Source organism: Lucilia sericata, unplaced genomic scaffold (genome assembly GCF_015586225.1).
Source record: "Lucilia sericata isolate MDLA Ls3-8-SP2 unplaced genomic scaffold, ASM1558622v1 Contig001973F_arrow, whole genome shotgun sequence".
NCBI lineage: Eukaryota > Metazoa > Arthropoda > Insecta > Diptera > Calliphoridae > Lucilia > Lucilia sericata.
Genome location: NW_023995844.1, coordinates 28,172 through 39,502, shown reverse-complemented (window position 1 = coordinate 39,502; position 11,331 = coordinate 28,172). Strand labels below are relative to the sequence as shown.

General features: G+C 29.0%; 1 protein-coding gene across 1 annotated transcript; it reads right to left on the bottom strand.

The window, feature by feature from the left end:
- Window positions 1-9,224: 9,224 nt before the first annotated feature.
- Window positions 9,225-11,252, bottom strand: LOC119613100 (NAD-dependent protein deacetylase Sirt6). The gene is made up of 4 exons (XM_037969040.1): window positions 10,847-11,252; window positions 10,375-10,776; window positions 10,194-10,317; window positions 9,225-10,133 (listed from the first exon to the last, which is right to left on the bottom strand). Exons 1-4 carry the CDS (start codon window positions 11,038-11,040, stop codon window positions 9,696-9,698), a joined length of 1,158 nt encoding a protein of 385 aa, XP_037824968.1. The 5' UTR covers window positions 11,041-11,252; the 3' UTR covers window positions 9,225-9,695.
- Between the last annotated feature and the right edge of the window lie 79 nt (window positions 11,253-11,331).

Here is an 11,331-nt window from a genome sequence, read left to right as displayed (position 1 = left end):
TTCAAAGCGTTAATAGACAAATAGTTTCTTACAGACCAGCTAGAGATAGAACGAAGGCAATAATCTATATTAGTACACAAAACATCACTAAAATCACGACTGCAGCTAAACAGTAAAGCAACATCATCTGCATATAAAAACGTTTTGCATATAGTCGTATTAATGAGGCTAGGCAGATCATTAATGTACATATTAAACAATACAGGTCCCAGGACCGAACCTTGAGGAACACCTGATTTAACTCGAACTAAACCCGAATCAACACCATTAAGTCTTACATACTGGGATCTACCTTGAAGATAGGATAAAATAAGTTTACAAGCCGTCATAGAAAATCCAAATTCAAGTCTAAGTTTGTCAATCATCCTCCGAAAATTAATAGAATTAAAAGCCTTCGACAAGTCTAATGAAACAAGTACGCTAAAATGGTCATTATTAATATTTTCTCTGATAGAATCAGTTAGATCAAGAAGGAGAGAAGTGGTATTGTAACCCTGACGAAAAGCATATTGGGAGTGATAGAATTCTATTGTTGTAAAACTCAAAATTTGTTCCTTAATAAGATGTTCCATTACTTTTGAAAGTGCAGGAAGTATAGAAATAGGTCTAAGATCTTCAGGTCCAGTGATAACTTTCGATTTGGGAATCGGAACGACACGAGCCGTCTTCCAACCAGCTGGGAACTTAGAAGTCAACAAAATGGAGTTGAATAAGTGAATCAATAAATCAGATACATAAGGAAATATTAATTTAATGAACCGAATAGAAACGCCATCAGTCCCAGTAGAATTTGATCGCACTTTATTTAAAGCAATTAAAACTTCAGATTCATCAACACATCGAAATGACACCCCACTATCCGGAAATTGAATATTCTCTATAGAAAAACTTGTATCATCTACTCCATAGTTTACAAAATAATCATTAATAACATTAACATCCAAATTAGAAGACTGATCATCATCACCAAGACACCCAACATTCCTAAGCACTCTCCATATACCCGGTCCATCAAGATTACTAAATAATTTCGAAAAATATCGCCTTTTTTCAACACGAATAACTCTTTTTGCTTTATTGCGATGTTTGCAAAATATCTTCCAATTCAGAGCAGTTTTATTTTTCCTGTATGCTAGAAAAGCCAAGTCTCTTAAAGATTTTGCTAAAACAACTTTATTGGACGTCATCCAAACATCATTATCAAATTTGATTTTTTTTTTAACTACAGGCACAAAAAGCAATAATGATTGAAAAAGAGAGCATAAACTAGAGCATATTAAGTCCACATCACTGGAAGCATAAATTACAGATGTATCAAAATCAGACAAAAACCTTATAACACCATCCCAATCAATTCCATTATAATTAAGGTATTCAATATATTCATTTACATGACTTATATTAAAACCAAAACAGGCACATATTACAGCATGATGGGATAATGCAGGGTATTGATATTGATCCGAATATCGCAATTCCAAACTATCAGTAATCAACATATAATCAATTAGAGATGTAGAGCGATGAGAGATATCAAAGTGGGTTGGTTTGCAATTATGTATTATACTGAGCCCCAAACCTGAACATAGGGAACGAAAAATTACTGACTTCGAGGTGTCAAATAAATTATAATTAAAATCACCAACAATAATCACGTTGGAGTAAGTGGAAAGAAGCTGAAAATGTTCAGATTCGAAGGTATCAATGTCACCGTAAGGCAGATAAACCACACCAAACAGAATCTTCAAGTTGTTAAAATAAATTTCTAAAAACAATGACTCACAAACTCCAGGTAGAGTTGTTTTAAATACAATCTTAAATTTCAATGATTTAGACACATAAATGCCAACACCACCACCTCTTGAACCATGACGATCATTTCGGCAAAAGTTATAGCCCTGTACATTGACTGAGCGTGTTGAAATCTGCGGTTTAAGCCAAGTTTCTGAAATTGCAAACACATCTAAAAATGATCCATTCAAAAGATATTTAAATTCATCAAATTTTGATGTATAAGTTGAGGGTCTAATGCTTTGGCAGTTCAAATGTGCAACTTTAAATTGATTTAAATGAGGTTGTAAGATATTCTTCAGGTGAGTACCACTATTAATCAATGGACCAATATTATCATCAGAAAACATCAAAATAAGAAGCAAACATTACGTGGGGAAAACAAATAAAATTAAGTAAAAAGTGATAAAAATTTAACAATATTAAAATACTAAACATTATTCAAATATATTTACATTTACATTGGCTGACAGCTAGTCTAAAGTAAATAGGTATGAGATCAAAAAAATATTATATAACAAATGTAACAATTATGCAAATTAACTTTAACAATTAGGTTTTCCAAATAATTAAAACTGGCAATTCATATTAATTTCAATTATAAGTAATTAATTGTTATAATTATCATTATTCCAATTGCAGAATACGAACATAATCCTTTCATTTAATAATATTTAAATTTTCCTTCGCAAAGAAGAGAAAATAATAAAAAAAAGATGGCGTATATAATTATGGAAGAAATCTTTTGACATTTTTGTTTTCATGTAGCATGGAAAAATACCGTTGTATAACACTGGAGAAAGCGTTTTACAAAAATGAAATTTACTTGATAAATTAAAAAAAAAAATAGCACTAAAGAGATGTTTAAAATATTGGTATTTTATACAAAAGTTTCAAAATTATTACTTCAAGAAGACAATAATAACAATTATAATAATAACAAAGTGTAAAAATGAAAAAAAAAAAAAAAAAAATATGTATGCTTATAAGCATCAGTGAAAGAAATAAATTAATGTATAAATTAATGATCCACATTGGAATTTAGCAGCTCAGCACATTCTTTAATATTATAAATTACCTCATCATTATCAGAAAGTGTTAATTTTGCCTTAACTTTATCAGCATTTAGAATTTTATATTTAGTAATAACTTTAAGGCGAAGCAGTCGACGACATATCATATTAAGTTTGGCAGCAGCAGGAGAATGATGGTCATTGAGATACACCCGACGATCAATCTCACCACCCATTACATCACACACTTTCAGCGTACGCGTTTTGTAGTATTCCTTCATCACACAATCCCTCAAATGCACGCTATTAAACTTCACTAACAACGCTTTACGATTATGCATATAACAAACGTAATTTATATCACCACGGGTAACGTTAATATTATAATGGGAACAAATTTTGATGGCAGTAGCAACCAAATCATCCAGACCACCAGGCAACCCAACAACAACAACATCAGCGCGATTTAAACGTTTATGCAGCACATTATTCTCTTCTTCAAGAGCAGAAATTTTGGAGCTTGTGGATGCATCCACTTGTTTAATAAGCTTACTACAGTTTATAATGTCTGACTGCAGTTCCTTTCGATAAGAGGACATCTCAGATTTGAACTCATTTATGGCCTCAGTAAAAGCTCTTTTAAGGCTGTTCAAGTCATCTTCTTTACGTTGCATGTAGCTGTCAATTTTCTTATCGATACCAACAATTTCATCACGCAATCTCTTTTCCATTTCTTGCAAACCAGATGTATTATTGGAGCTACAGTTGTCGCAAAGATAAACAATGGACTTTACCTCCATAAGCCTTTTAAGTGTGTCTTCACTTATATTGACACACTTGGCATGGTACCATACATTGCAGGACTTGCAAAGGACACTTGTTTGTGTTTTATTAATGATAAGTGAACAAGTACCACATTTATAGGTTCTGGTTGAAGGCATCTTGTTGAAAACAAAAAATATTTGTGTACATAAAATGGCAGCAAAATTATGTTGTGTTTGCAATGTTCATGTACAATGTACGTACATACATACATATGTTGTGTACAAATGAAAAAATAATAAAAGCAACACAACAACACAGCAGCAGCAGCAACTTTAAAGATGTTTTACGGATATCTTTATTATTATATATTTAGATTTTTATTATTTAATGTATTTAAACTTTAATACAGTTAAACCAAGCGTAATTTAAAATTTATTAAAGCAAAAAGCACAATTAAATTGTATTTTAAGAAAATAAAAAAGACTAGCTGTCAAAAAATACGTCTACTCAGGCAGAGTTGCCATATTATTATTTTTTCTTTAAAAGAAATTTTTTATTAGGCTTAAACTTAAAAAAAAAAACTTTATTGTACATTTTGTTTTATATGCCATTTTTTCTTTATTTTTTCAAAAAAAAAATTTTGTATATAAAAATTAGGTTTTTCTTACTTTTAATTTTCTTTTTTTTTTGCAAAAATTATCTTTGTGTAAAAAATTGTTTTTAAGGTCTCTCTCTCTCTCTTTTCCTTCCTATAATATACATATTTTACATATAATTTTATGCAATTTTTTCTTTGTTGTTTTCATATTTTTAAGATTTTTTTCCTTTGTGTAGTTTTTAAAATAATAAATACAAATTTCCTGAGAAATTAATAAACAAAATCTACAAAATTTAAAAGAATACATTTAACACTAATTAATTTTGAAAAAAAAAACGCTGTAAAAAGTATATTTTGAAGAAATTTTAAAAATTTCTTTAAAATTGTAAACATTTTTAAACGATCTCGAATACTCTAACTTGGTCTTAGTGTTTTCAGCAATATTATTTGTCTTCTGTTTCTGAAATACCATAGTGAAATCTTTTATCAGAAACTTCTCTTTAAAATCTGGCAATCGGTAGAAATTTTGCTCAATTTACAAGGCTGTTAAAGGTGGTATTCTTTGGAGTCTAAAAGCCTTTTGTAGCCTATTTGCAAGGGTAGCAAACATGCAATATCTTTCTACACAAACGAATTTTATTTTCCACAGCATAAAACACTTGTAAACGTTGTAATCATAACAATTCTAGCCAAAAATGCCACAGTTTGCAAGACCCTAAGAAATATATAGCTTATTTGCTAGAGTAGCAAACCTGCTATGGTTTTTAGTTGTTGTTTTTTTTTTTTTTTTCATAACTAAAGTGAAAGTTAACTTTGAAACAAAATATAGTAAACAAATCCCGAAGAAATAAAAACAATTTGCTACCCTTGTAACTATAGCGGAATTTACTACTCTTGTATAACTATCATTCTCATTAAATCTAGTAGATAATACTACAGTTTGCAAGACTTTAGCAAAAAATACTAAATTTGCAAATAGAGACTATTTTTTTTCAAGCTTATTGTAAAATTACTATAGTTATTTACTATTTTCATAGTAAATTAGTCTGGCAAACTTTGCAATTGGAAATAAAGTTTGAAACATCTTAATATAAACTTAGCATATTTGCTACTCTTGCAAATGTATTGTATTGAGCTTTAGTTCATATTCGGGTAAAATTTAGTCGAATGCCGAAACTTTGAAATAAAGTTGTGTTCTCGCAAAACTTTTTTAAAGTCTCACAGAAGAGTTTTGAAGAAATGCAGTGAAATTGAAAAAAATTCGAAATTTTATCGTTCTGAACGTTCAATTTGCACGTTTTTATGGCGCGTAACCCGAAAGTGTAACTAGAAATAGTCGTGTAAAAAGTCAGCCATTTAACGAACTGAAAATATGCAACTATATTAAGTTAATACAATTATTTCGGTGATAAAAAAGTTCGCGGTCAAAGGTCACATTCGATCAAATGTTCGATTTCAATCGGCTCAACAAATTGTTAAGAATTTTTTAGTTTTTCCTTGGATTTTTAAAGCTCACAAACAAAACAAGTACTTTTATTCTAAAAAAGTACGATTGCCTATAAAAGTACCAAAAGTAAAAAGTTTTCTTTTCAATTTAGTACTTTTTTCGGCCTTAAAATTAGCAATTTCTGATCGTTGCAACATTGTTTTGGAAATGTCCTAATGAATTACCAAATACATGAACGAGTGAAATTTTATCGTAATTATCTTTTATATATTCGATCGCGATTGAGGTAATTCGACTCGAAAATAGTAAAGTACTTTTTTTTAATCTTAAAAAAAGTACCAAATTTCTTTTAAATACACACAGATTTTGTAATTTGATTTCATATATTTGAAAGCGGGTTTCTTTAACACGATTCAAAACGAACGAAAACTTTCGAAAACTTAATGTATTTCAAATACGAAATCGAATATTTTCATTTATGAATCGAGCTACAGATTAAACAAACGCACAATTCTCTACCGAGACCAACATTAAGCGACTGATTCAGAAATTTTGGATAAAAATGGCAAATTTATTTGAAAATTTGTGTGATTTTAAAGAAATTTCGAAAAAAAATTCTTAACGACAAACTGAATCAGACAGCCTGACAGTTCTTTTAAATTTTGCAATATTTGCATTCCAGTTCCTTGTTTAAAATTTGTTTTCTATCTTAAAAACCCTTAATCTTCAATAATTTTTATGGTATTTATAAAATTTAATGTATTTATAATATAAACAAAATAAAAATTTGAACTAAAGATAAATTTTATAATAAAGTGTCCAAAATAATCAAAAAAATAAAGAAAAACTAAAGGCTATTTTATCAAAATAAACAAAACGTAAAATAATAAAAATAAATTAGAAAAAAACACCAAAATTTGTTAATAACAAAATAAAAAATAAGAAATACTTAAATAAAATTTTAACCCTTTAAATTGTAAATAAATATTCTCTAAATGTGTTAAAAATTATTACGTTGTGTTATTAAAACAAAACAAGATTTATTTAAACAAATGTAATTTTAGTGAAAAAAAAAATCCCCAAATCTTTTGAAACAAAAGTTTAAACTTAACCTTAAAATACTTTTTAAAATTAAGTGAACTCTAACAACAACAAAAATCAATCATTTTTATTTATACATATACATAAAAAACAAACAAACAAACATTTTAAATAATTATTAAGTTTTTACACTAGAAAACATAATAATTTATATATACAAATAAATATCTATAATAAAAAACAGAGAAATATAAAATATTAAAAAAAAAATATAAAAATATATCTCAAAAAAACAATTAATTAAACAAATCTTTAGTAGCCTTAGAGTGAAAGACATTTACATTTATAAAAAGTAATTTAGTTACACATAATTTCTATAAACAAAACTCTAATTAAAAATACAAACTCAATTATTATAATTAAAACATGTCAAACAAAATGTTGATAAACTTTAACAGTAATTAATTAATAATATAATTCATAATTTATAACAAAAATATCATACCATAGTAGTGTGTTAAATTTCTATTAAATAAAATACAAATGCATAAATCTTATAGAATTTAGAAGAAAGAAAAAAAAAAACATTAAAAAATAAGCGTGTTATTATTAATTTAAAGAAAAGTAAGCCTTGTCTATATAAAATTTATATATATAAAAAAAAAAAAAACAATATGAAAAGCAATGTTTTCTTTTTTAATTTGAGAAACGAATAAAATATTCAATAAAAATAAATTATTAAATAAAAAAATGTGAGTTTTTTTCTGCCGATTGACTAGAACTGCACTAAAACTTGAACCAAACTAAAACTGAGTTTGAGCTGAACTTGAACAGAGCTAGAACTGAAATAGAACTGAACTAGAACTGAAATAGAACTGAACTAGAACTGAACTAAAACTGAACTCGAACTAAACTAGAACTAAACTAGAACTGAACTTAAACTGAACTTGAACTGAACTAGAACTGAACTTAAACTGAACTTGAACTGAACTTGAACTGAACTTGAACTGAACTTGAACTGAACTTGAACTGAACTTGAACTGAACTTGAACTGATCTGAACTAGAACTGAACTAAACTAGAACTGAACTTAAATAGAACTAAAACTAAACTAGAACTGAAGTAGAAATGAACTAGAACTGAACTAGAACGAAACTAAAACAATACTAGAACTGAATTAAAACTGAACTAAAACTGAACTAGAACTGAACTAGAACCGAACTAAAACTGAACAAGAACTGAAGTAGAAATGAACTATAACTAAACTAGATCTGAACTTGAACTGAACTTGAACTAAACTTGAACTGAACATGAACTGAACTTGAACTGAACTTGAATTGAACTTGAACTGAACTTGAACTGAAATTGAACTGAAATTGAACTGAACTTGAACTGAACTAAACTAAACTAAACTAAACTAAACTAGAACTGAACTAAACTAGAACTGAACTAAAATAGTACTAAAACTAAACTAAATTAGAACTGAAGTAGAAATGAACTAGAACTGCACCAGAACTAAACTAAAACACTAGAACTAAACCAGAACAATACTAGAACTGAACTAGAACTGAATTAAAAATGAACTAGAACTGAACTTGAACTGGACTTGAACTGAAGTTGAACTGAACTTGAACTGAACTTGAACTGAACTTGAAATGAACTTGAACTGAACTTGAACTGAACTTGAACTTGAACTGAACTTGAACTGAACTTGAACTGAACTTGAACTGAACTTGAACTGAACTTGAACTGAACTTGAACTGAACTTGAACTGAACTTGAACTGAACTTGAACTGAACTTGAACTGAACTTGAACTGAACTTGAACTGAACTAGAACTGAACTAGAACTGAACTAAAATAGAACTGAAGTAGAAATAAACTAGAACTGAATTAAAATTGAAGTAGAAATGAACTAGAACTGAACTAGAACCGAACTAAAACTGAACTAGAACTGAAGTAGAAATGAACTATAAATAAACTAGATCTGAACTAGAACTAAATTAGAACTGAACTAAACTAAACTAGAACTGAACTATAATTAAAATGGAAATGAACTAGAAATGTACTAGAACTGAACTAGAAATTAAATAGAACTGAACTAGAACTATACTAGAACAAAAATGGAACTAAACCAGGTCCCAAATTACTGCATACGATTTCGATCGAAATCTCAATAGAATCTAAATGGAGATTTCGATCGATATCGTATGACGTAATTTGGGCCCAGAGCTATACTGAATTAGAACTAAACTAAAACTGAATTAGACCTGAACTAAAAATTAACTAGAACTAAACTAGAACTGAACTAGAACTGAACTAGAATTGAACTAGAAATGAACTAGAATTGAAATAGAACTAAAGTAGAACAAAACTAGAACTAAACCAGAACTATACTAGAACTGAATTAGAACTGAAACAGAACTAAACTAGAGCTAAACTAGAACTGAACTAGAACTGAAGTAGAAATGAACTAGAACTGAACTGGAACTGTACTAGAACTGAACTTGAACTTATTTAATTCTAGCTCTAATTTACAGAACATACTCGAAAAAAAAATTACTTTTTTTTAATTTTTATTAATATTTCTTTATTGATAAGAATTAAAAATTACATTTAGATGCTTGTATTACATACATACAATATTTTTTTTTTCAAATTCATCATTTCAATATGTATTATTTTTTTTAAATTTATAATTAATTGCTTTGTATAATGTAAAAGGTAAAATTGTGTATAAGAATAAGACAAAAAATTCTTGTATTTTTTATATAAATTTTTTAAAAATTATTTTATATTTTTTTTTATGTAAATATGTTTAAATTTGGATTTAATTTTACACTAGTGTCTAAATAACACTAAATAACTTTTTAATTATTAAAAAAAAAACAAAACGAAAAAAAAATACTTATTATTTCGTTCATATCAACTACTGCAAAGTTTTTTACAAAATTTTCTTAAAAAAAAAAACAATTTTTTACTGAAATAAAAAAAAGAGAGAAAAAAAAGAAAACTAATTAAACAATATATATTGCAAATAGATTTATGGACTTGAGGCAGCATCCTCTTCGTCAGTAGTTGCACTAGTTGAGGTGGCCGTTGTTTTATTCCGAGCTACTGCGGCAACTTTAGTGGTTTTCTTTTCTGTTTTAATTTCCTTTTTCAATTCAATTTTTATCTCACTTTCTTCCTCGGTCTTGCGTTTCTTTTTAGTTATAGTCGGTTCCTTTTTGGTAAAGAAATTAAAGGGATTTTTACCAGCTTTACGCTGAGCTGCAGCAGCTTTTAATTTGGCATTATATTGCTTTTCCACCTCTTTAACATGTTGTGGCTGTATAGTCCATTCTTGATTATGATCGTTGGGTGTTTTGGTGGGGTCTTCTAAGGGATCATACGGCGGTACTTCTATACCTAAACGTTTGCATACTTTTGTTAGGATATCATCGACATAGGTGTTGATTACTAGATCGGCTTTTTTGTCCTTTAAGAGAGGAATAGCTTTTTTTTAGAAACAATTTTATATATTTTTTGTTAAACTCACATGTTTAGTTGGTTGCAAATTGCAAATAACCAATTTTCCACCATGCTTTTTATTTTTGAGCGGTATATTGCCACTTGGAATGATTTGCAAAGTAGTTCCCAAGGTAATATTCAAATCGGCCAAACTTTGAATAAAAATTAAATAGATTGATAGATATGACAGAAAATGTATTTGTACTTACGTGGAATGCATTAAAGCCAAATCTAAATCCCTTTCGGGCAAATCATGTTCCCAATCTAAAACATTATCCAAAAGCATGCCACCACGACATTCACGACGACAGGGACCACCGCATAACTTTTGGCCCACTGTCTCTGAAGCCGACGAACGTACAAATTGACGCCGACATTTATTACACTGTTCAATAAAAATATTACCATGCAATTCCGACAGACAACGTCTTGGCAAGCCGGACTTCAAGTGCAAACCATCGATATTTTGTGAGACAATATACTGGACGTAACCCTTGGCTATGAGGCTACGCAAAGCCATGTGGGTGATGGTGGGTACAGCATCATTAAAGGAAATATTTAAATTAGGTTTTTCACCTTTCTCCTCCAAAGTCCAGACACCTTTGGGACCTCTTAATAAATAAATAGACAATAATATGTAGGATGGTCCTAACAATAAAAAGGCGGTTTACTGGTGCTTACCTAAAATCGGGTATGCCTGCTGTTGTGCTAATGCCAGCACCAGTATGCACTACAACATGTTTGGCCGACTGCAGGAGTTCTACCAATTTGGCGACTTTTTCCTCAACTTCCGCTTCCGCATCGAATTTTTCCGCTATACCCAAAACTCCTTTATTTTCATAGGGCGATAAACCATCAGCATAATTGCAGCTCATTTTTCGTGTTTTTTCTTGCTTTTCTGCTGTAGTTTTTACTTTGATTTTTTCGTTTTTTTTTTTTTTTTGTGTCTTGTGGGTCTAAATTGTTTTAGGAGGCAAAATTTTCACCTAACTTTTCCCGTATATTTTTTTGTTGATAAAAAGCTTTGATTATAAATTGTAATTGTTTTTCGGTATCACAACGAATAGAAAAATAAAAAGTGGAAAGAGATAGAGGGACTACGAACGAAAATGGAAACAATAACAAAAAAGCATAAAATGCATTTCATAGTTGCATACAAAAAGTAC